The 26,501-nt window shown below is 42.6% G+C and overlaps 1 protein-coding gene across 5 annotated transcripts in view; it reads right to left on the reverse strand.

The window, feature by feature from the left end:
• The window catches only part of SORCS1 (sortilin related VPS10 domain containing receptor 1), a 507,304-nt gene that overhangs the window by 43,854 nt on the left and 436,949 nt on the right, over positions 1-26,501 (reverse strand). For all 5 annotated transcript variants that reach the window (XM_032312692.1, XM_032312691.1, XM_032312688.1 and 2 more), the window contains exons 18-19: positions 25,816-25,987; positions 4,806-4,992 (exon numbers count right to left, since the gene is read on the reverse strand). In XM_032312692.1, coding sequence (XP_032168583.1) covers positions 4,806-4,992; positions 25,816-25,987 — 359 coding nt within the window. The remainder of the gene's footprint in view (positions 1-4,805; positions 4,993-25,815; positions 25,988-26,501) is intronic.

Below are 26,501 nucleotides of genomic sequence, written 5' to 3' on the forward strand. Positions count from 1 at the left end.
AGCAGAAATGGAACCTTCTCCCTGAAATGTGGTCGTTAATTCCTTCAATAGTTTCAGAGGGCTGCCACACATCAGGCATTATTCTAGGTGCTGGGGACACCTGCTACTTGGCGGAGTTCATGTCTCACTGGGGAAGGGGGCACTAAACACATAAAGCTGGGGGAGCCGAGAGAGGACTGCTTTTGTCTCTCAGAAGAAATGACATGTGAGCAGGGACCTGCATAAAGGGAAGGGAGTGCCCCCCACCCTCCTCGAGATGCTCCAGGGTGAGGGCAGGGCAAGTGCAAAGACCCTGAGGGGGACGTTGGTTTGCCAAGTCTGAGGAACAGCAAGAACAGGGAGCCTGGGTGGCTGCAGGGGAGAGATGGAGGGAAAGAGGGGGAGCCAATGAGATCTAAGAAGGATTCAGAACGCACAGCGCATCGGCTTGTAGGCGCTGAAATACGCATGCGTGTGTTTGCACGTGTTCATTCTGGCAGGTGTACACATGACACGTTCATTCATTTGTGCGCAGTTTGCCTTTCATATTCCCACCTTGTCCTCTTGTATTCATTTACTTCTCATGCGTTTAGCACACCTGCTGCCCCAAAGCCTATCTTTTGAGCATTTCTTCTGTGTACAGAGCGTGCAGTCCGCACTAAGCCCGCTGAGCTGCGGAAGGTACACTCCAGCCCCTGGGGGCCCCCAGCTGGCTGGCTGCACTAAATCCAGAGCTGAACAAGCCGGCAGATGGGGCTCCCGCAGACAGGTGCTTGTGATGCACAAAAGGGACGGCAGGTGGCGCTGTATCACTCCATATGAATCTTCCAGGCCAGGTGGGTGAGGGAACTGGGAAATAACTTGTGTTAATTGGGTCTCCCTCTTTCCCAGTTTAGCCCTAATGTGCTACAGAAAGCAGCTGATGTTTGTGAGGCTGAACGTGTGTGTGTGTGTGTGTGTGTATGCATGCATGCATGCATGCACATATATAACAACTGCTGGGAACTGCCTCTGCCATTTGTTTTGGAGACCTGGTCCGACCACCAAATTAAATATTGTGTGTGCCTTACATGGCTGTTTGTCTGAAATGTTAAAAATCTGCTAGAAGAAGTAAAAGTAGTTCAAAGGATAAAGATGAGATCCTGACACAGAGTTCCTGAAATTTCAAAGTGCATAAAGATTATGCTAATCTCTTCAAGGCAGATGATGACCCACACCTCTAGGAATTCCAAGATAGCAGGTCTGGGATGAGGTCTAGGACACTATATTTTTATCGTGTAATTCTGGGGCACGTGACTCATAAAGCCACACTTTACAAAACTCAGGTTTGACATTTGTTGGACCAAATGATAATCACGTGAAAAGTTGCAAAGCTGCGTAGGTTTTTAAGAAAACCATCATTTTACCCTAAGATAGGAACAGAAAGACATCTGCAAATGGCACCTATGTACAGAAGTAGTTGGGAAGATTTGGGAAGAACTAGAAAATCTGTCTCTCTCTTTTTTTCTTTTTTAAACCTCCCATTCTGCAAATTTGCACAGTTTTCAGTGACTTTTTTCTGCAAGACTGGCTGAGATGGAGTAGTTTTCTGAGCAGAAATCTGCATGCCCTCTAAATTCTATCCCTTGCTCCGCCAGCTGAAGGGAACACCGGCTGCACCGCATGTCTCGTTAGTTTGCAAACTCGGAGAGCACAGTAAATCCTATCCCCAAGGACTTTCCAACTGTCAGGCTACAACAGATTACCCAGCCTCTCAGTGAGAACGGCTGGCCCACTCCTGGCAACGTTAGAGCAGACACATCATCTCCATTTGTTTCTGATGACCTTCCAAACCCGCATTAAAAAAACAAAAACAAAACTCTCTGATTTGAGATCAAATCTCCTTTCTGACCTGGAGAGCAGAGGGAGAGAGAATGCCATCAAGTCAGGCAACGGGGGAGAAATCCAGGCAAAGAGGAGGGGTACTGGAGAGAGAAGCAGAGCCCGGGCTTGGAAACTGAGTTAAGAGTTGCTGCTGCGAACCCCCTATGTAGAAACACATGCGCTACTTTGGGATGGTGGAGAAGCAAGCTTTACTAGCTGACAGATCACAGCATATTCTGCTTGAAGGAACCTGAGAAACAAGATGAGGGTTCCCCATACGACAGGGGAGAAAACCTAGGCAGGAGTTCAGGCCAGTATCTGCATGTAACCACTCCTAACCCAGTCCAATGTGTTTGTTCTACAAAAAATACACCCCCCCCCCCCCAGCTCCGGCCCCAGAACCTGGGACCGTAGCACCAAAAACGGCCATGATCCCCTTCAGGTTTGAGATGTGGGGGAATGTTAATCAAGTATGGTCTTGTTCTGACGTCCTCTGAGTGTAAAATAGAGTCAAAGAGAAAGTCCTTCTTCCATCTTTGCTTTCTCTGTCCCAAAGACATTCCTGTTACAGGGGAGGCATCAGGCGAGGCAGAGTCTTGCTTCGATAGAATTAGCACAAAACAGTTAATTCTTATGCCTAAAGTCAGGCTTGCAGAGGGGTTCCATTATAGGAGGTATGCTTGTCCAAACACTGAACCCAGGATGAGCCTAACAAAATTAGAACCAGAACATAAAAATTCCCCTTACAAAGCATGTGCCACTAAAGGGAAAGTCAAACTGCTGAGCCACTCAACGAGGCTAATGAGGAGGGGGAAAAAAAAAAGGAAAGAAAAAAGTGAAGCTTATTTCTTTTAGAAGTCCTGGCTTCAGCAACCTTTGCTCTCTCTGCTGTGTCCCTTTCCAGGGTTGAGTAAACCCAGCAGAGAGGGTCAGGGTAGGGAGCTAGCCCTCAAGGGATACGATCATGTCTTGGGGTGAGGATGAACCCAAAGGGGCGACGGGGAGGCCAAGGTGTCGGTGATCTATGGGAGAACCCGAGAAACGGAGACCGAGAAGCTGCGGCATTTCAAATCCGTATTCACATGTGGTTAGAGTGCGGTCGACGTTTCATACATACACAAGATATGGACTAAAATTATTGTAATTCTTCAGGAGAGCAGCTCTCAAACAAAAGTCCTCACCTTACTGAATAAGCCGGGGAAAATGAAGGCTGCTGGGTCGGCGGCCATTCACAGCCAAGGTACCGGCATCTGTGTTATAAGTTAGTTTTGCTACCAATGACCAACGTTTGTGATGTATTTCTGAGAGATTTCCTGACCATTCCTTAGTAAGGAAGATTACTCCTTAGTAAGAGAGAACTCCAGAAAGTCCATGCAGGACCTCCTGGAGAGGGGAGGGGCTGCCACTGAGTCAGGAGAAAGGGAGCCTATGAAATGTGCCTTGAACCTATGTAGTTGCTCCTGCTCCTTTGGGACAATCTGCAAGGGAGTGGAGGGGACAAGGTGCATCACTGACAGCATGGACAGTGACCTCGGGGATCAAAGGCTGGTGCTCCAGAGACGGAAAGACCTGAGTCTGACGCCTGGCTTTGCCAGATAGCAGGTCTGCAATTTCAAATACATTATTCAAGCTCTCTGGCCCCTGCTGTTCTTTGTAAAGTAGGGTTTCTAATAGTGCTGACTTCCTCAGGTTGTCCTGAGAAGTGAGATCAGACATGCAAAAAGGGCTTGCTTAGCACAAGGCTCGGTGCATAGTAATTGCTTAATAAACTTAAGCTGAAAAGAGGCAGGAGGCGTGCGTGTGCTGACTGGGAATCTTGTAAAACTTCACTTAAACCCAGAGAAGAGAGGGAGTGTTTCTTCAAAGCACCTTTGTCGTGAGTATGTGGGAGAGAAAGATCGAGAATCACGGATACTGCAGGAATCCTCAGGAATGAACAATCACCGGGGGAATCCCTACGTAGTCTTGTCCTCCCACTGGACCACAGCAGCTTAAGAAAAAAGGATTCTAGTTGGTATGTTCTGTGATCAGTTCAGTGGGCAAGAGGCAGGTGGGAGGCATGGAATCCTGCCCAGTCTTAACGCTCTTGGTCTAGAATTTAGAATTAATTCGGACAAGGCCATTCGTAAAAGGAACTACTTCCACTTTAGAAGTCCAGCTCCTTATCCATTACGTCACTTGGGCTCCACGTAGCTACTTTCGTTTTAAAGCAAAGCACTTCTGTAGCAACCTAAACACGTCGCAAGCCTGTCTGGGGACACCCACACACCTGCCACTGGAGGCATTCGTGGTGCACATTTGCCTGACACAGAACTTAGAAGCTGTTGTGACCTCATCAGACTTAGCACACCTCCACATCCGACGATGGAACAGATGCTTCAACACTTCTAGGAACTACTTCTCAGTGCAGCTCTTTCCCTCGCCTGACACCGCCTTTCCTCTAACACCGAACAGCACAGATAAGAGCCCAGGAAGCACCTTTAGAAAGAAGCAAAAGTCTAAAAGCAAAATTTACAGCAGGACATATCATGGGAGGAGGAGAAAAATCAGATGGTAGAAATTCCATCACTCGCGCTAATTCTCAATGTACTGGATTAAGCCATACGTGGGAATTGTTTTTAAATATTTCTGACTTAAAAAAAAAAAAAAAAGGTGACAAATATATGCAATCCAAGAGCTCGGCCCAGCCGCCAGCCGCCAGCCACAGGGGCTATGGGCTCAGAGGCGCCTAGAAAAGGCACAGTAAGTCCAATGAGAACGAGTTGCAGCAACACAAATGCTAGGATTATTCAAGCTCTGCTCCCTGATTTTCCTTCTACTTTCTCCCACTCGCCTCTCTTGTCCTCCCTCCCCATCTCCTTAAAGGTAACTGGTGAGCTGTTCTAGACCTGAAACTCTGAGTTATACTTTCAAAGGACACGATATTTGAAATATGTCATAAACCAACAACAGTAATAACATACAAGTTACATGTAAGTACAGGACGGCGCTGTCAGAGCCCAGACTGTTGTCCACCTGCACCGTCACTCGGAAGATGCCCACGTTGTGATAGACGTGTTTGATCCCGTCTTCCATGGAGCTGAGGTTGACGTAAGACACCGCAATGCCGTCACCGAAGTCCACTTGGATGAGTGTCCTCTGGACGTCACCCTGAAAAACAGCCCAGCGTCAGAGGAGGGGAGTCGGTCGGCTGGCCGCCTCTGCGCCAGGGGCTGGGGCTCGTCCCGGTCCCTGGCTCGGGGCTTGTGGCGGACTCCGGCTCCCTCCTGCAGCTGGGAGCATCTGTCTGCATTAGACAGAATCCCTGTGACATTGCCTGGCAGACCGGAGCTTACCAAGATGGATGTTCTCCAAATCGGAAGGGCATCCACCACCAAAAGTTTCAAGATTTGGAAAACTAAGTGTTTGACAATCAGCTCTAATTTGAGAGGCAATTTCTCTGAGGGATCTGTTTATACTCTTATCCCCAGGAGTAAAAGGTGTACACACACAGCTTTAAAGATTCAGCCTACCCTCATGGTTTTGGACCTGTTCCCAGGTTTTCAGGACCCTTGAGTCCCCCATCTCATTCGTGGTTCCCTAGTCATGTTAGAGGAAGGTTAAAAGACACCTTGTGGAGTGTGTAAACCTGGTGATTCACAGACCTGTACCCCTGGGGATAAAAACATATGTTTATAAAAAATAAAAAATTAAAAAAAAAAAAAAGACACCTTGTCTCACACCTGATAGGACACTGAGCTCAGTGCTATTATTATTTAAGATAATGATGGTTAATTCTTTTACACTTCGGTATTTTGTGCTAGAAAAATGGTTATCATTTTATTCTTCACAGAATCGTAGCTGGGAGAGAAAAACAGGCCACATTTGTCCACTTTACAGGTAGAGATGCTGATGTTAAGGAAGATTTAATTATCTGTTCAAGGTTAACACAGCTAGTTAGGGGCAGACCTAGGATTTGAACCCATCTCTGTGGACCTGCATTTCATTCATTAGAGGGGGATAAGGCACAGCTGCCCCTCTGGGCTTGAATCCAGGGCATCAATAACAAGTCACATGACTTCATCCAAGTCATTCAGCCTCCTTGGGTCTCAGTTACCTCATCTATGAAATGGGCACAATAATACCTTACTCTCTTCACTCAAAGGGTTGTTACAAGACATGTGAGTTGATGAATCCTCTGTAAAATTTTGGACCAAATCAACGACTGTCAGAACCACACAGCTGTGAAGGATGTGCAATCCCCATTTTATAGCTGGATCAGAATCATATAGATCTAAATTTCCCAGTGGGAGGCAAGGAGAGAGGATAAAGATCTGCTTGCTAAAATCCCAGACCTGTAAGAAAACACTTTGGGGATAATAGTAGAGATTCTTAAGGAACAAAGTGTCTTAGACCCAACTGACAAAAACCAGCTTTCGTCCCATGCAGCCTGTCCTTTGTCAAGTTTTCTTGTTTGTTTTGTTAGCTTTTCTCATTTTTAGGAGAAAAAAACTTAAAAAAAAAACCCCAAAACCCAAAAAACAAACAAAAACAACCAAAAAACAAAACAAAACAAAAAACCAACTTTAAAAAAACCACATACACACTAAAACACTTTGAACTAAAAAAAAAAAAAAAAAAAAAAAATTTCGATTAACTAAGGTTCATATGGTATCATATTTTTTGAAAAGGCCAAGTTTAAGATGCTGACATTTAAAAGATTAATTCACAGGGAAAGGAAAAGCAGTTCAAATCCTATGAATCTCTGTGACCTACTCTTCTGATCTATGCCCAGCCAAGCATTGTGCGGGAGGCACACGGCAGGGCAGCACATGGCAGGGCAGCTAACTCTCACGGAAGACACGAGCAAGAACTCTCCCCTCCTGCGGGAAAAAGAAACTCCACTCGGAACTACAAGACAAATGATCCACAAGCCTAGACACAGCGCCATTACTTCAATTCCCTTCGCTAATAAATATAAATGTCAACCATTCTTGCTGACTTGTCCTTCATTGGCACCAATCAGACTGGTCAATTTCTCGGTGCAGTTTCTGGTCAGTTCTCATGTTTTCTGGATTTTCAGCGGAGGGGCTGCCAGCCAGTCTTAGGTATGGGCACAGAGAAAGGAACCACCTTAAAATCTACTCACATCATCTGGGACAAGTGTCTGAGGAAAACATCCGGAATAGTTAGGGTTAACTGGGTTAACCATGAAAGAAAACAGCAATATAAATTCTGAGAAAGACTGGGAGTGACGAGTGAAGAGGGAAGGAAAAAGACGGAGAGAGGGGGGAGGGGAGGGAGGGAGGGAGGAGATGAGGGAGGAAGAAAGAAAGTGGGGAGAGAGGGAGGGAAGGGCACTGAGGGAGAGAGAGACTGACAGAAAAAAGAGAGATTTAGGGTTCTTCGTGGCGACAGAGTGGGCCTCAGGTAAGGCTCTCCATGGGCAAGAGCACAGAGGAGAGACAACATCTCAGCTGATTCTACCTCAGTCCCCACAAGTGACAGCAGCTACCCACACACCTGAGAAAAGTCTGACTCGGGCCGTCCTTGCTTGAGTCTCCCGGCCTTGCCCTTTCTGTCGTATTCACCGTTCTGCTTTTGTGGGCCTTTGGACATTGACCTCTTTCAACGACTGAAAACTCCTCTCAAGGTCTGTCTGGATGTCCACTGTCCGTCGTGCCAGTCTTTTGGCCTGAAAGTGTTCCTCAGTATCCACTCATGACAGTGTTCCCCATGTACGGAACAGGTGGAAGAAGGGAGCCACCGTGTTGGGACGCCCGTATCAGTAGGGCTGCCTTCACAGAGCAGTGATGCTTTTAGGATACTCCGTCCAGTATGAGGAAGATCTCTCTAACTCTCACTCTCACTCTCCCTGATGTGAGTGCAGGCCCCTGAGCTTGGTCCTCCATACCAGAGACAAGGGCACCAAGGGGTCAAGGCAGCAGATTTCATCCCTGCTGCTGTGAAGCTTTGCCCACTCAAGTGGAACATACTAGATGCCATGCTTTTGCCTTCAGAGGCTCTCAGGTGCCTCATAAACCTAACACGGCTGTCAATGCATCTCTTTGGGGCTCATCAGTCATAGGCCTCTGACTTCCTTGGGCTGAAATTGCCATCCGAGACTGGAGTGCCAAAACTCCCTTCAGAGAGTAAGCAACAGGGCAAAGGCAAGACAGCCTAGTCCTAGCTCACCACAGTTAGGCACACTTGCCCTGCTTTAACTGGCTTTCCCGTCATTCATCCATTCAACCAACCACCCAACCAGCAGATATTTATTGAGTGTCTACCTTGTGACCCGCGTGGCATGGGAAAAGGATGGTAAGTAAATTATAACAAACAAAGCAAAACAGATGTGCTCTGAGCATAGACTATTAAATGAGACAGATGAAATAATCACAGATAAATAAAAAGTTTTTACAGGGGATGATATGAAAGAAAGTACACAGTGTTGTAAGTTGTACAGTAGGGAGAGGTAGAGAGCTAAAAATCTGATCTGTTTGAGAACTTCAGGGAAATCTTCCGAGAAGTTGTATCTGAGCCAAGATGACCTTAAAGAAAGAAATAATTTAACCAAACAAAGGATAGGAGTGAGCAAGATGGAGGTAAGGAGTCCAGGCAATGGTGACAGAGGGAATCAACTGTGCAAGGGCCCTGTGGCAGTAAGTGGGTAGTACAGTCATAAGAAGCCAAAGCTAAAGACACAGTAGGAACATGTTATAAAACTAGACTGAAGGGGAGAAAAATGACATTTTAGGAATTGTGGCTGAGTTTCTGATTTTTATTTTTTTCCTAAGAGTAGTGAGAAGCGGGCACCTGGGTGGCTCAGTGGGTTAAAGCCTCTGCCTTTGGCTCAGGTCATGATCTCAGGGTCCTGGGATCGAGTCCCGCACTGGGCTCTCTGCTCTGTAGGAAGCCTGCTTCCTCCTTTCTCTTTCTCTCTCTGCCTGCCTCTCTGCCTACTTGTGATCTGTCTGTCAAATAAATAAATAAAATCTTTAAAAAAAAAAAAAGAGTAGTGAGAAGCCCCTAAAGTGTTTTAAGCAGAGGTTTAGCAGAAGATGGAATTTTGATGTTTTTAATTCAAAAAGATCACTCTGATTACAATATGGAGGGTGAATTGGAAGGAGGCCCAACTATTCTGGGAAGTTAATTAGAGGGTAGCTCAGGGTAGATGATGGTAGATTGAAATATGAGTTGCAACAGGAAATTACATGTACCTTCCTGTCAAAATTAACTCCCATAGTTTATTGGTTTTGAAACCAATGAATCTCAGATTTTGATATCAGCACCTCTTGTAGAAATTAAAAGAAAAAAAAAAAACGCACTGATGCCCAGCTACTGCCCAAGAGTCCCCTCTTGACTCAAGCCCTTTGGGGAAGATGCTCGGTTGGTTTGCTGCGGTCTGGGAAGGTTCTCAGCGGATGCTGGGCTGCACCAAAAGTTAAGGCCCTTGGGATTGGATTGTTGAATATGAGGTTGTCTCATCATTTAGTCCACCTGAAGATGAGAACAGCCCACTACAAGCTAATGCTATTCTCATTCCATTATGGAATGGGGGCGATCATTTCCCAGGATGTTTTAGGATTCTCAGTGTGAAAGCTGCATCAGTAAAAGCCAGCAATAAAAGAACTTTTTTTTAAAGCGACCAATACACAACTACAAACAATCATTCTATAATGCACATCGTCAAGATTTGGTAACTTCTGCAGGAAAACCAGTTGCTGGATAACACACAAGTACTTTATATAAAGTCCTAAGTGCTGAGATGTGTCCTTCCTGGTTGTGCCCTCAGTACCTAACTCAGTGCCTGCAGGCCTCTCTTGTCCCTTCTGTACATTTTGAATACTGTGCCTCTGCTTGTTCTTCGAAGTGCTTTCTTCTGTATTATCTCAGTTGGCTGTGAGGACTCCAAGGGAGACAGCAAGGGCAGAAGTGCTCTGATCGGTTCCCCCAGGAGAACTGGGAGCTGGCAGGTTAAGTAAGATGCCTGCCGTCCCCCCACGCGTGAGACCGAAGCAAGGGTTTAAGATGATCTGGGGTTTAACTTTATCCATGCAGCGCACTCCTCAGTGAGCTTCTTTAATTGAAAGTTACTGGTGATGCCTTTCAGGGTTACAGGAAGGTGATAACGAAGATGAGGGATCGCTTTCTTTCCTTGTTAGACTCCATCCCCGGCTTTGACTCTTTCTCCCTCTGACAACAGCTTTGCTTAGAAGTAGAAAGATGGATTGGCGGGAATGGCGTACTGCATTCCCACGCCTTCCCTCTGGTGAAGCGGTATTGTGTTCAAGCCGTAAAGAAGACAGAGAGTACGGGGAACAATAGGTATTCGTAATTCAGTAGTCAGGAAAATGCACCATATAATTGAGAGTTACTTCCATTTAATAAATCACAAGTCATCAGTCCTGAATGGCCCCTGGGCTGGCAACTATCTAGGCTACCATATAACATTTTTTAGACCTACTGCTCTTTCGTCACCTGCTCTGATACAAATACAGAACTGAGAATATTAGCTCCAAAGATGTGCCCAAGAAAAGCCCAAAAGCCCCCTGAAATCCATATAGGGATTCTCCAAGGGCATTGCTGACTTTGGTAATAGAAAAACAAAATATATCAAATGGCCACTGAGGAGCCAAGATTAACCTGAGGAATGGAAGGTGTATGAACCTATCAGTTCCTGCAACACGGCTTGAGAGAAAAGTGGGAAGACAAACGCTGTAGTAACTCAACGCTGACAGCCTCATCCAAAAGTGAGACTCTGAGACACGCCTGAAGGCATTATAGACTCACTGCAGACAGAAACCGGGCTCATATGTCAGAGCCTGGCCCCTGCTAAGCTCAGACTTGCCTCAGGCTTCACTGGAACTCAGTCTTGAAAGTGATCTTAAAGTTCATGTACCAAAAACGACATTGTAGAGAACTGACTTTAGTTCGACCCTTTTTTTTTTTTTTGGTCAAAAACAAAAACAAAAACAAAGACGCAGTGGATAACAGTATATGTACTGTATGTGTGAGTCTGTATGAGCATAAGGGTGTTGGCAAATAGAACCCAGTCTGTTAACACTGATTCCCCTGGGGCAGGGGTGAAGTGAAGTGAGGGGCAGAGATCGACCAGCCTTGGGGATTACAGGAGGGAAGGAGCAAGTGAAGGGAAGTAGCGAGTTCGCCAGATTTAAAAGGGGGAGGGGTGGAGTAGGGTATAACACAAGCGACAACGCAAAACACAAATTCTATTTCTACCATTACTGTAAATTGATATTTAAATATTGATTAAGTATATGAGAAGTAACCAGAAGGTAACACAGATTGACAACAGATTGATGACGGAATATGACCAACTTTGGTCTTAGATTTCTGTTCTTTTTAATGCTCTTCTGACCACTCAGTAACATAAAAAAATGATAAAGCAGCATGGGATGACAGGAAATTAGATATTTCAGCCTTTTTAAAAAAGATCTTATAGGGGCGCCTGGGTGGCTCAGTGGGTTAAAGCCTCTGCCTTCGGCTCCGGTCATGAGCCCAGGGTCCTGGGATCGAGCCCAGCGTCGGGCTTTCTGCTCAGCAGGGAGCCTTCTTCCTCCTCTCTCTCTGCCTGCCTCTCTGCCTACTCGTCATCTCCATCTGTCAAATAAATAAATAAAATTAAAATATATATATTTTATATATATTTATATATTTATATATATATATATTTTTTTTTTTTTTGACAGAGAGAGATACAGTAAGAGAGGGAACAGAAGCAGCGGGAGTGGGAGAGCGATAAACAGGCTTCCTGCTGAGCAGGAAGCCCAATGTGGGGCTCCATCCCAGGACCCTGGGATCATGACCTGAGTCAAAAGCAGACATTTAATGACTAAGCCACCCAGGCGCCCCAGCCTTTTCTTTTTGAGGCTAAGAATATTTAGTAGAGTGGGGAGCACAAAGTAACAGTAATCTACCTGTGCTTTGCCTATTCTAGGTAGGTCTAGTTAGACTCAGGTTAGTCGAATCTCGACAAGAAAGAGGAAAAGATATGACTCTGGTACAATGAGCTTTCTTTTTGTTTTTTTTTTTTTTAATATTTTATTTATTTATTTGACAGAGAGAGATCACAAGTAGGCAAAGGCAGGCAGAGAGAGAGAGGGAAGCAGGCTCCCTGCTGAGCAGAGAGCCTGATGCGGGACTCGATCCCAGGACCCTGAGATCATGACCTGAGCCAAAGGCAGAGGCTTTAACCCACTGAGCCACCCAGGTGCCCATACAATGAGCTTTCAAAGAAGAGATTTCGTCAGCTGGTAGAAGTTCATCGGGAGAAATGCTAACCCACCTTGTGTTAATTCAATAAGAGTGAACAATGGTATATGACTTTCTAATATAAAGTAAGCAAGTAAGATTGTTCTAGAACATTTCCTGGTGGTCACTAAGAGAAAAGAGAACAGAAATAATAAATACCCTCTATATAGTAGATCTCATTTAATCTTCAACCCTAAAAGACTGCTAAAATTTGCTTAGAGTCACAAGACTAGTTTGAACCAAATCCTTCTTAACTCCAAGGTCAGCACTCCCACTATTTTACTGTGCTCCTTCCCGGTAGGTGCTATGAAACCAGAAAGCTATTGTAAGCTTTAGCTAAAACCCTTTAGAGGAATGCCAACATGGATCAAATTCTCCATTAAGTGGCGATATAAGAGGAGCCTGGTGTAATATGCCAGGCTCTATAAAAACACTATGGAAGCTGGAAAGCCTGTCTGGGGGAGACCCTGCCAATGTGAATATTCGACCAAGAATGAAAGGACTCTAAACAAAAATCAGCTGCTGTAACTGGGTCGAGACTTCCCTTTTATAAAAATAAACTGAGTCCTTCCAGCACAGACAACACCAGTCTATGGCAAAAGGTAGTTGCAAATGCTCTATGTCCTGTTCCCAAGCAAGTCTTGGTTCTCTCTGGCATCCTTTTCGAGAGGTGCTACCATTGCTGAAAGCTGAGGTTGCCTCACTACATCAGCTGGGAAAGTATTTCCTGAATATTTGGTTCAGGTCATGCTTCATGGGTTTCTCTTCAGCTTCATGAGCTCTGGACATAATCCCAGGACAAGAAGATATTGGCATAATTGCAGATTACAGAGTCCGCTTCTCCCCTATTCAGAGATGGTTATCTAGAGCACAGGTACCTCTCAGAAGATGCTGACCCCTGAGCCTCTTGCAAGAAATGGCAGCGGTGGGCGTGGAGGAAGGGCATTCACACCGGTGAGGGCAGTGTGTGCACGGGGTTTTCCATTTCACCAGAGAACTCCGGTCTGACAAGGTCAGTAATGCCAGAAGACCAGATTATGGACCCACTAAACTGTTTGCCTGTATACATATTTTACCTTCTCTTGGAAAACATGCAGATGGGTGACCCCTTCCTTGAGGACTCAGAGCCTTGGGACTTGCCTCGCGAAATATCCAAATACTTGAGGATCTTATACTCAGACCAAGAATTTCCAATTGTAACATCACAAAATGGTTTAATCCTTCACTTGCAAATGAGCCACAGCACCATGTGTTTGAATGAACAGCAAATTTCCACATTCCCTTTTTATGTCTTCTGTACTAGATGTCTGGCTTAGAATGGAACAGAATACCATAAGGCTGAAGAGACATTTGGCTTGTGTAAGCAGATAAATAACCATAAGCCAAGGCCTCTTTACTCCATCTAGACACTGTGGTAGAAAGGGGTCAGAACCTTGACCCATTATGTTTTGAAAACACTTTTTAGGGAATAAAGGACATTACTGTACTGTTACCACTACATAGTGGCCTTAGGGATTAGCTCAGCAGCCTTTGGTAAGAAAACGATGGCACACCAAATAATAAAAATCATAAAGATGTTTTTGACCAACTTTAAAAATCACCCTAAAAGTAAAACATTCAGGTATGTAATATGAACAAAATTTGATTTTTTTTTTTAAGTGGGAAGATGCCTTTAGGAATAAGCCCAGGTGATGGGTTTTTCCTAGTAGTAAAATATGTAATAGAAATATGTTAGCTCAATTAGAAGAAAGAAAAAAAAGAGAGAGAGAGAGAAAATCATGGAAAATTTCCAAAGAGAATGTAGGAAATACATAAAATGAGGAAAAAGAAAATCCAAATTGCTCATAATCCTACCACTCAGGGAGATCAACGTTAGGTTGGTAAATGCCACACTAACCAATGAGAAGCACATGGGGGCACACACACACACACACACACACACAACACCCCCACTGGAATCATTACTCTGTTTTATGTTATGCTTTCAAAATTTCTAGCTAGCTTTTAAAACTTCCATATCTAGCATCGCTTGCTAGACTTAACCAAGTCATAAGATCTTATCTATGAAATGGATATATGATTTCTTGCCCTGGATGTTACTTCGTCACTTTTCCAGGCTCTGAGAGATCTCAGGGACATTGTAGACCTCTACAGGGGCACTAGAGTGCAGGTGTCTTACAGACGTCAGGCAGTAACCCGGGAGTTACATGCCCTTTGAAATGCAATTCATATTTCAACCTCAATTTCATTACTTACAAAGAGAGGCGGAATGATCATGATCCCAATCATCAAACCCAAGGGAGGCAACCAGCTACTTTTATAATTCTATTACTCTTGCTATGGGCAGTATTGAAGATCCACTCACATTCCAGGCTCCCTTCAGGCAGCTAAAATAATCTCAGCTCTCAGGTGAAGAGGTAAGAGCTTATTTGAGTGCTATCCGCCATGGGGTGGAGACTTTTCCATTGCACATGGATGCTGGGTCACGCTAAGGAGAGCTGATAAGGCTTGAGTCATGGAACAGGCAAAGTGCAAAGCCAGAAACCTGAGAAGTCACACACTTGCCAAACCTGTATGGTCGTGTGAAGTTCTTACATGCAGGGGTGGTGACCACCCAAGGAGATGAAATGGGGCACCACTGTTGTGGGGCCTAAAGTAGATAGGCTGCGAGACTCAAAATCCATTTGAAGACTATTGCCCACGTGAAGACGATGACCCCAGTCGTTGGGATGTGCCCTGAACTGAAACTCTCAATAATGAGCCAGGGTCCTCTCCTTGCTTATCAAGGCAGAACAAGGTTCTTGGCAAACTCCGGTTCCCTGAAACTCTAAAGAAGAGCGACACCCCAACATTTGTGGACCAGAACTGAAGAAAAGTGGAGCCTTAGGAAGAGTTGCTAACTAAGCCAACCTGAACTTCAGATGCGAGGCCTCTGGCTAAAGACGACCTATATTGCCCGCCTCATTTCCCTCTTTTCCTTTGTAACTCGAAGCAGCAAGGGAGAAGAAATGAAGTGGCTCAATTACCTTGCTCGAGTCAAAGAGAATAAAGCTGAGTGGGAGTACAGAATAATACATGAGAAAGCCTCTTAAGTCTCCATGGCTCATTGAAATCAGCTCCTGTTCCTTTGTGTGGAAGGAGAAAACAGCCCAGGCTTCGGAGTCAGATCTGGGCTGGCTTGGAAAACGGATACCTGCCTGGACTTAATAGCGCCTGCGAACTCTTTGTGCCGTTTCTAAAAGCCCCAATCTTTCCCCAGATGAAAAAGTAGGTCAAATTCTTTTATGAATTCAACAAATGAGGGTCTCACTGCAAATTGTATCGAGAGTCATCTTCTCCACCATCCGACGGCTGGCAGCATCCTGCAATATTTATAAAGTGTTATTACATTGTGGTTACATTTATGCTGCCATAAGTCTTTCAATGTATGTGAAATTACAGATCATTGAAATCCATTTAATGAGGACACAGCCTTCACATTTTGGAGTTGGATCTCACCGAAGAAGTTATAATCATGAATTTTCCTTATTAACTTCCAGTCTTTGTGTGTAAATTGAAGTATTAAGACAATGAGATACAGATCAAAGTTTTAATTTTAGTCCCTTGCCTCAGATTTAATTTAAAAGTCTTAAATTATGCAGCGAATTGCATCTCTTTATTCTTACAGCTGTTTAAAACAGATTTAATTATCTTCTGTAACATGCAGACACTACTTCTGCCTAGCAGTCCTCTCAAATGAATGCCTTCCAAATCGGTTTTGTTGAGTTCTTAAGACTGATTAGGCCCTTTGCCATCCATCCCGTGCCTTCAGGTTCTCGCATAGGATTTCGCCAGGAAACCGAGTTATCACACTGAAAGTCTATAGGCTCATTAGGTGCTCATTAGTGGTCCAGAGAACATTCATCTTAAGCAAGTCTCCAGACAGAGAGGTATCACCTCTCATTGGATACCTGGATCTCAGTGCAAAACACTTTTGATTGGCCTCCTAAAATTCAGATGTATTTGAAATGTTTGGCTAGTTAGATTTACCTTTAGGGAGACTTCCTCTACCCTCATGATTGGTTTCTGGATCAACTATTCTTTGCCCTCAAGGAAACGGTGATGCCTAATTGTAATGTGTGTGTCTGTGTGTGTAGGTGTGTTCTTGGGTCAACCACAATGAGGGAGTCTGGGATGGAAGAAATATTGTTTGCTTTGCCTTGTTGCTTCTGATGAGGGTTCCCTGATTTAGTACATTAGGAGAGAACCCTGAAAACAGCAAGGATGCAGCTTCTGACAATGGGGCTTTTCATCAGCTTCTATAGAATTATGTGGTTCTGTGGAACAAGGGTGGGCCAAGCTGTGGGACTTTGAAGGAGTTGTGTTATAGAGCTATTTCTGTCCCCGAGATATGGAGGGGACTCACATCCTATTTGCAGGAAGGGATAGGCCTCACATCCTATTTGCAGGAAGGGATTCCATTTCTTGCATATGTCAAATCGGCAAAATTTTGACTCAGTTACATACTATTGTGCATGGAGTTACAAGCTAGCCTCAGTGTATCTAGCCTTTGATTATTTTCTGTCAATAAGAAGTTCTCTCCTTTGCTCTGATTTTAGCAAGGTTTTCATTGATAGTCTTATGTTAGAATTAGGACATGCATTAGTACAGAATAAAGAAAGGGATTTAGATTTCAGATGAAGACTTCAGCATGTTTTGGATGTTATTCAAATTTCAAGAGTCTTTTCCTTTTAAGTTCAGGCTTTATCTCTACACTCCTTGGGGAAGCCTATCCAAATCCACACACATTTATTGAGTTTCTATCAACGTGTTAGGCACAGTGAGAAGAGAGGCTAGGGCTAAGACCAGGCATGGCATAGTTTGTACCTTAACGATATTTACAATGTAATGGGGGCTGCCAAAAATATTGTTATAATAAAAGCAGTAAATTAAATTTTATTTTTGTTTTTAATGAATATAAAATATTTACTGTTTTCTTTTTCATGCAGTTAGATTTTTATTTAAAACTTGTTACAGTGGAGGCCCTCATTAACCTAAAACACATATTGCCACAAAACGAATATGTCTTGAATGAAAGGTACATAATATAAAATTGGAACTTAGTAAAATACATGTTGAAGAAGAAATAAACACATATGTCTGACTACTCTGTGGGACAGTGGATTCCTCAGGTCACTCATACTTTTCTTTGGAACACACAAGAGATGGAGCCTACACAGAGTGGTTCGTATGCACATACAAAGAAAGGGGCATTGCCTCAACCAACCCAACCCAACCCAACCCAACCTCACAGAGAGAAGACAAATCTATCGGAGACAGTAGAACTCTGAGCAAGCCATGAGACACAGAGGCATAATCCTAGGTCCCCAAGTGACAAAATATTACACCAACCTGGAGAATCTTATGCCTACTTCTGCATTAATCACACTGAAGTGTAATTATCAGAATGTAGTGGGGACCTCTTGGTCTCTCTTGCACCTTGAAGACTTGTTGCTCAAAGAGCATCAGAAGCTTGGCATTAATGTACCTACTCTTCTGAAAAACTGGCCTTAGGTATGGTAGCAAGAGCCAGATGTTATATTCAAAGTAAAATTAAGAGCATCAAATTCAAATGAGAAGTGGACTCAAATTTTGAGGGGGATATTACAGAGCCAGTGGCATATGTCAGGGTATTTTTTTTTTTTCTGGATTTGAAAGCTTAATTCATACCCAAGACTCTGGAGAAGTTTGGTATACAGGGGTGACCGTCCTAGAGGGCTGCATTCATAGCCCGTGTTTTTCAATATTCTTAAGAATGGATATAACAATACTAGATACAGCGAAGCCATTCAATAAAGATGTACTCTTACAAAAAGAAGGAAACCCACAGAGGATATGGAATCTCTCTTTGCTGAGATGGTTTTTAATGAAGTGATCACAAGCCATGAATATTCTCAGAAAATCTGGGAGGAAAATCATGTTTTATATATTGACTAGTGTTTAAGAAGAGAGCAGCTGCCATAGGCCAGACTGGCTAAGGCACAGATAATTCTGCCTATTCTTTCTACTCCTTCGTCTTTGTTGCTACCTGTCCCCTGTGAAGTAATATTAGGGACCCTTAGAAACTACATGAGATTCTTTCCCAGGAAATGGTTCTTTCCACCAGAGAGAAGTCATAAAAAGGCAGGATACCACAGAGCCTGGGTTTGACTCCTGACTTGATACTTTGGTAGCTGTATGATCTTAGGTAAGTGACCCTGCCTTTCTGTGCTTTGGCTGTGCCATCTGTAGAATGCAGTGAGTATGATAACACCTACCCACATAGGCTTGCTGTGGGATCTAAATGAGACAATCTAAAAAAGCAGTCACAGACCTGACAGCAGTTAATGTTCAGTGTTAGATACCCAAACTGTTGTCAGTGTGTCAAATTCCAAAGCTCCCCAGCTTCTCAGAGGCACTCTGTTTTCCTTTATCTCATATTGGTCATCACATGCATCACTCATGTCTATGTATATAATCCAGAGATTAATAGAGAAACCCGTTGTTTCTGTAAGGAGAGCTTGTGAATCAGCACAGAATCCCACAGTTGAATGTGAGGTCCCCAGGGCATCTTGACGTGGGGACAGTCTTTTCAGCGTATACGCTGCCCTGGGAAACAAGAGCACCAAGGGGCCAGGTCTGACAGCTGAAGGTAGCAGATTTCCTCCCTGCTGCTGCAGCATTGCCCACTCAAGTGGAATGAACTATTTTTTTTCTCTTCTTGCGCCCAGAAGGCATGAATTTACTCATCTTTGAACCAGATTCCCCAATCTGTTCTCACATCACTCAGCCAAATCTGAGATGTCTGATGATCTTGGTTACAGAGAAAGCAAAGTTGAATGGAGAGGAGCCTGGCCTCTGTCCCTGGAGAGTGAACAAAGGTCAGAGCTGACCAGGCCCGAGTTCTTGTTTCAGATCTTGCTCTACTGTTCCTTAGAAATGGAATAAAAATCTGAAATCTGAAGCCTACTCCAAAACAAACATGTCTGCTTCAAAAGATCATGTTCTTCTAAGTTATCGGAACTTATATCACTGGGCAAGGGGACTTCATGTTCATTATGCAGGGAGACACAGGGTATAGGATTGGCTCAGAAAATAAATCTTTCCCTAAGTGTTCCCAAAGTTTTAGGGAAAGATTTATTTTCTGAGCCAATCCTTTACCCTGTGTCATTTTTTTCCCTTAAGACCTAAAGGCAAAATGTACAAATCAATGCTATTTGAATTTCCCAAATGATTTTTAAGTAAGCTTTTTGTTGAGCATGATAGACATAAAGAAAAGTATGTAAATCAGATATACTGCTTGATTTTTTTTTACAAAATGAATGCATTCATTAATCAACAAAAAATTCAGTTTCCAGTGTTCCTTTATCCACCCTGCCACTTCTCTTCCAAAGGTAACTATTAATCTCACTTCTATCGCCATAAACTAGTTTTGCTTACTTTTGCAGTTTAATTAAATAGAATCATACAATACATATTTTTTTCAGTCTGATTTCTTTAGCATGATCGTAGATAGAAGATTCATTCAAGTTTTTGTAGGTAGCAATCATTTGTTCTTTTTCATTATTCTATGGCATTCCGTTCTGTGTGGGTACTCTAATTTACTTCTTGATAAATGTTTATTTCCAGCTATGACCTCTTATGAGTAAGTGTACTATGTATACTATTTTACATACATTCTAGTGCATAACCGTATGCATTCTGGTGACTCTACACTTAGGAGTAAAAAGTCTGGGTCATAGGCTGTACATGTTTTCCCAGAAGAATATAGTGGTTAGTAGTTAATGTCAAACAGATCTCCAAGATGGTGACAATCTACACTCCAAACACCACCGTATGAATGACTGGCTGCTCCAACACCACCACTTGATATTATTTGTCCTTTCAAATATAAATCTTCTGATGGGTAGACAGTACTATTTTATTTTTTTAAAGATTTTATTTATTTGAGAGAGAAAGAGCACCTGTTGGGGTAGAGGCAGAGGAAGAGGGGGAAGCAGGCTCCTCGCTAAGCAGGGAGTCCAAAATGGGGCTCGATCCCAGGACCCTGGGATCATGATCTGAGCTGAGGGCAGATGTTTAACACACTGGGCCACCCATGCTCCCCAGTAATATCTTATTTTGCTGTTAAGTTGCATTCCTTTGATGAGCAGTGATGCTGAGAATTTTTTCATACACTTATTGGCTATTTGGTTACCCTCTTTGAAAAGTCCGTTTAAGTCATTTGTGCATTTTCTATTGGGTGGCCAGAATTTTTCTTACTGATTTATAGAATTCATTTATATTTTTCTGAGTATGAGTGCTTTATTAAAACTATGTGTTGCAAATAACTTCTCACCCTCCAGAGCTTTCTAAATTTTATTTTTATTTTCTAAATAGTATATTTTGAAGAAAAGAAATTCCTAATTTTAAGGTAGTCTAATCAAACTGTATTCTTCTATATACTTAGTGGGTTTCATTTTCTGTTTTAAAACAATCTCTGCCTAAACCAAGGTCATGAAGATACTCTTCTGCATTTTCCTTTCAACACTTTAGTTTCTTCTTTCAAAATCAGATTGACAATCCAGTCAGAATTATTTTTTTTGTGTTAAGAGAGATCAAGGTTCATATGTTCCCACGTGGATTTTGATGCCATTGCACCATTTACAGAAAATATTATAATTTATCTACTGTAGTACAGTGTCTCATTTGTCATAAAGAGTATGTGTGTGTATACATGTACACACACAGACACAGACACACACACATACACACACACACACACATCTATACATATGTATATGTGGGGGATGTGGTTTTCTTGGCTCACTACTCCCTTTCTTAATCAGCTTGTGTACGCAGGATATATATATACCACCACACACTCTTAATTACTATAACTTTATAATAAATACTGATACCTGGTAACATAAGCTATTCAGTTTTGGGAGTCATCTTTAAGATAGTCTTTGCTGTTCTTGACCCCCTACTTTTTCATATGCTTTATGATCATGTCAATTTTAACCCACAAATATATGCTGAAGATTTTATTGAAATTGCCTTGAATATAAGATAAATGTGGGAAAAATTGGTCTTTTTTCATAATACTGCATCTTCCAATCCACAGTCATGGTGTAGCTCTTCATACATTTGTATTTAAAAAAAATTTTTTTTCCAAATGTGTTGTAGTTTTCTGGGTAGAGACACTGAAAATAAGTTCTTGGGTTTGCCTGTAGGTATGCATTGTTTTTATGCTATTATAAAGAATATCATATATAACTGAATATAATGTATTTTATATATATATATACATGTATGTATATGTGTGTGTATATTTATATACACACACACACACACACACACACACATATATATGACCTTCTATTGGTTCTGAGGATTTATATCCCCAAATATGTAGGCTAACTTTGAATCTAGAATAATAAAAATATATTCTAGGGGCACCTGGGTGACTCAGTTGGTTAAGCGTCCATCTCTTGATTTCAGTTCAGGTCAGGATTTCAGGGTCATGAGATCGAGCTCCATGCTGGGCTCTGTGCTAGAAGTGGAGCCTGCTTAAGATTCTCTTTCCCTCTCCTTCTGCCCCCTCCCCCCAACCCACCTCCTGTTCCCATGTTTTCTCTCTTAAAAAAAAAAAAAAGTGTTTTAAATTATCAACACAGGTTTGAAAATCAAAACCAATGGAACAAAATAAAGTATTTAGAAGTAGACCCACACAAATATGTTCAGTTGATGTATGGCAAAGACTCAAGTCAGTAGGAGAAGAATTGTCCTTTAATGGTGCTGGGTCAATTGAATGTGTAAATGGATAAACATACATAAACTGGTTTTATTCAAGATAGATTATAGATTTAAATGTGAAAACTAAAGAAAAAACCTGTGGTGTGATTTCTTTACAATCTCAGGTTTGACACAGACTTCTTAAGCAAGCCAGAAAAATCACTAATTATTTATTTTATGTAATTAATGATAATATTTGGGTTTATATATAAACCATCTCAGTATCCATTCTATTAGTCCTGAACGTAAGTAAGATCCTTTTTCTCCCTTTCCTGCCTTTTTCTTGGTATTAATGAGACACATTTAATATTATTCCAGGTCCCCTGCCAAGAGTCTGATAGTTAAATATTCTCTATTCGGGACATGCTGGTATCTAATACAAATTAGTACCTCTACCTCACCACAGACATTTCATGGAACTTAAAACATTTTAACTTCATTTAATACATACTGAATTATTATTGTCATGTGTTTTAATTCTATATATATTCAAGCCCACAGCAGATTATCATTACTGATCTGCAAAGTTATTATTAATTTTAATTTACCCACATACATGCCCTCTCTCTGGCTCTTCCTTCTTTCTACTATTGTGCTCTCATCTGGGTTGATTCTCCTTATGCCTGAAGAGTTACCTGTAGTGTTTCTTTTTATAGAAATCATCTTATATGACTCATCTTGGTTTCTGTTTGAGAAAAGTCTCTATTTTACCTCCACATTTGTCTTTTTCCCCAGCACTTCAAAGATGTCATTCTAGTTTGTTCTGTGCTGCTTTTAAATTTTTCTCGTTGTTTTTTGATTTCAATAGTTTGAATATGATACCTAAGTGCCTTGTTTTCCTTGTCTAGCTCCTGCTTGGGGTTTTGGATTCTTTCCAATCTACACGGAGACACTGATGCCTCCTGTCAGTTTGGGGAAATTCTTAGACACTATCCTTCAAAACAGATTCTGGCTCCTTAACTTCCTTCTCCCCTCCGGGACACCAGTCACATCTGTGTTAGTCCTTTCTCTCTCTCCCACGTGTCTCTTATTACTCTTTTCTTTATCTTCAATCCCTCCTCTCTTATCTTAGAAAGGTTATACTTTCAACTGTCCTTTCTTCCAATTAACTGATCCTCTATCCTTCTGGATTCAGTCAGCTGTCAACCCATCTAACTTCTTAATACCAGTTATTTTTTAAAAGTTTATTTGGGGGGAGGTAGAGAGAGAATCCTCAAGCAGGCTCCCTGCTGAGCGTGGCACTAACTTGCGGCTCCCATGGTCCCACCACCCAGGGGATCATGACCTGAGGAGAAACCAAGACTCTGATGCTCAACCAACTGAGCCAACCATGTGCACCTTAATATCGGTTATTATATCTTTATTTCTACAACTTCCATTTGTTCCTGCCTCCTGCTGATGACTGCTAGAGGGTTGCAGGTTTGGTCTTGATCTGCATTCATGAATATATCAATCATATCTCATGAAACTGTTCCTTTTTCTGATGATTTTTTTTCATCCTCGTCATCTTGTTTCTTGATATATATGTGTAATATTTTAAATGAAACACCCAATATTTTATATGAAAAAATATAGGTAAGCTTTCTGATTTCTATTCCTCTAAAGAAGGTTCATTTTAGCTTTGGCAGACATTTAGAGTGGGCGAAAATCACTCTAACCCTTTCAGAGACTGAAATAATTCCAGACTGGGTTTCAACATTTAGAGAACCTGGTCTAGTTCTGGGGTGTCCTCACTCCCAGGATCAAGCTCTCCAGAAGTCTCCAGAACCTAGTGTTGTATTATTATTTCCTTCTGAATAGTCCCTGGCTCTAATTTTTATTTCCTGAAGATGTAATACTTCTAAAAACTCTACTTCGCTTTTGTCCATAGCCCTTAGATGTCATCAAAGAGCTCAGAGAGAAAAATGCACAGGATTCTGTGCTCTTTCTCCAGGCTTCCCTTCCCTCTGGGATCTGATCTGAAGTCAATTTTTATTTCTAGCTTGTGAGCCCGCTGCCCATTGTTTGGCCAAGACTTTCTGTCTGGCCTTCTACCTGGGAATCTGAAACGTGACCTCTTCTACAGTGTGACGTATGAATTGGCAAAGTCCTTGAGGGCAAATACAACACGAGTTGTTGGACAGCTACAATGAACTTCCCATCTCTGAAGAATAGGATTTTGTTTGCCCAAATCTTCGTGACGATACTCTCATGCTCCTCTTCCTCCCTATCTCTCACTTTCTCTCTCAGCTTGTCACTCCTGCTCTAAATATATACAATACATTTGATTTGCTGTAAGCTAATATGTCATGGCCTCAGGGAGAAGCCTAAAGATTGTATTTCTGTGAAATGCGAGCAACTCTGGTTGGCCTACATTGGTCTGTATCTTTCTAGTTCCGACTGAAAAAGTTTGGGGAACCTTGTATTTAGGAGAACGGGTATGGCTGAAAGGTACCTATTAAGGAAGTAACAGAAAGGAGTCCTGGGTTTCAGAAGGATGGTTCTCCAAGTGGTTCCTGAAGCATCAGCACCATCTGAGCCAGAATTTCATACTCTTAGTTCACAATTGTTTTTCCCACAGCAATTAAAATAGCAATAATGTTGACCAACGCTGACAAAGTAATCCTAAGTGCTTCATCTTCTCCCTTTCAAGTCACACTCCAGAGTCTCTAAGGCTACTCTATCCCTCTTGACTTTGCTCTTGTTTTGTTCTGTTTGTTCTTGACGCACAATGCATAACCCACAGTCTTGTATATAAATGCATATTCTCGGGCCCTGTCCAACCTAGTGAATCAGAATCTTTGGAGATGGGGCCCGGAAAACTGTTTTTTGTTTTGTTTTGTTTTTAAATATTTTATTTATTTGACAGACAGCAAGAGATGGAACACAAGCAGGGGGAGTGGAGAGGGAGAAGCAGGCTTCCCGCTGAGCAGGGAGCCCGAGGCGGGGCTCGATCCCAGGACACTGGGATCATGACCTGAGCCGAAGGCAGAGGTTTAACCACGGAGTCACCCAGCGCCCCCCGGAAAACTGTTTTAACATGTTTACCATGTAACTTTTATTCATGTTAAAGACTGAAAACCACTGAGCTATCAGAAGAACCTGGATGTCAACAATGTAGATCTTAATCCTGGCATCATTATTAACTTTTTAAAATCCCTCTGTGCTCACAAGGCCTAGCATGGTGCTGCCCAGATTTTAGCACTCAGAAAACACAGCTAAAGGCAGCACTGTCAGGCTTGATAATTGAGATCATTAATGTAATTGTTTATCTTTTAGAGAACATCTTCTTCAGTTATAAGATGATAAAAATGCCTGTACACATGTAAAAATAGAAATGTACAAATTTCATCTTATCCACTAACTTAATATTGAGACATCTCAGATAACCATGATTTGTCAGTCACCAAGGCTCATAATGATATCGTGGAGATGCTACAAAATCACAAACTGTCCATTGCCAGAATCGCCAAAGAAAATACCCTCAGGTATATTTAGACTAGCCTTAGTGTTGTGTGTATGGCCAGCATGCTGCCTTTGGAAAAGAAAAGCCAAGGCATCAGGTTGAGAGAGGAAGACAGTACCGGAATGTTGGGCTGAATACGCGTGTGCACTAACTTATTTTTAGAATACCATTCACGTGTTCATTCCGAGACAACTTTTGGCTGGAAATGCCAACGAGGCACAGTTAAATCCAGAAAGAACTTCCAAGAAATGACATATTAAGTAAGAACGAAGAACACCTTGCGGTAAAACGAGATTAACTGCGGGTAAGAGCAACAGCAACAAACCAAGGAACCAAAAATAGAAAAAAATTAAACATGTCCACAGCGTTCAAAATGGAAAAAAAAATTAAACAAAACAAAAGCACACGTAAAGCAAATATGATTGCCTAGAAAAAATCAGTGGCTCTAGAAGGTGAAGTGGCTGCGGGTCTGGTCCTACCTCTTCCAGCTGCACCATGAGAGTAACGTTGTGCCCTTGCTCCGCTGTCAGCTTTCCATCCGCGGTCACGATGCGCAGCCCCCGCGGGGCCTTCCCGGGACACTTCTGCGGTTTGGCGGTGTACTGCTCTCGCACTCCATCCGTACAGTTATTGGAAACCACTTTCCTATACCTACACGGAGAAAAGCTCAAGTTGTATCCAGGTCATTCCAATTCGGATCACTCCCAATTTTTTGAGCTTGACCCGCTACTGCGTAGCCTGGCAGGTGAGGGAGAACCACACTTCATGGTGCTCTGAGAACTAGAGCTAATTCATATAAAACACCCATTGGAAAGGACCCATCATCATAGTAACATACTGTACCTACTGTTGGCACTTGAAGAGATTCTTTCATTCAGTCACTCAATCATTTCGCTTCAGAGCTATGGGAAATGCACAAGAGTAGAAGGCGTGGTTCTGGGCCTCACTAAATTTATAATCTTTATTTTTTTTTTAAAGATTTTATTTATTTATTTGACAGACAGAGATCACAAGTAGGCAGAGAGGCAGGCAGAGAGAGAGAGGAGGAAGCAGGCTCCCTGCTGAGAAAGCCGGATGCAGGGTTCGATCCAGGTCCCCGGGATCACGACCTGAGCCGAAGGCAGAGGCTTTAGCCCACTGAGCCACCCAGGCGCCCCTATAATCT

This window comes from Mustela erminea, chromosome 14 (assembly GCF_009829155.1).
Source record: "Mustela erminea isolate mMusErm1 chromosome 14, mMusErm1.Pri, whole genome shotgun sequence".
Taxonomy (NCBI): domain Eukaryota; kingdom Metazoa; phylum Chordata; class Mammalia; order Carnivora; family Mustelidae; genus Mustela; species Mustela erminea.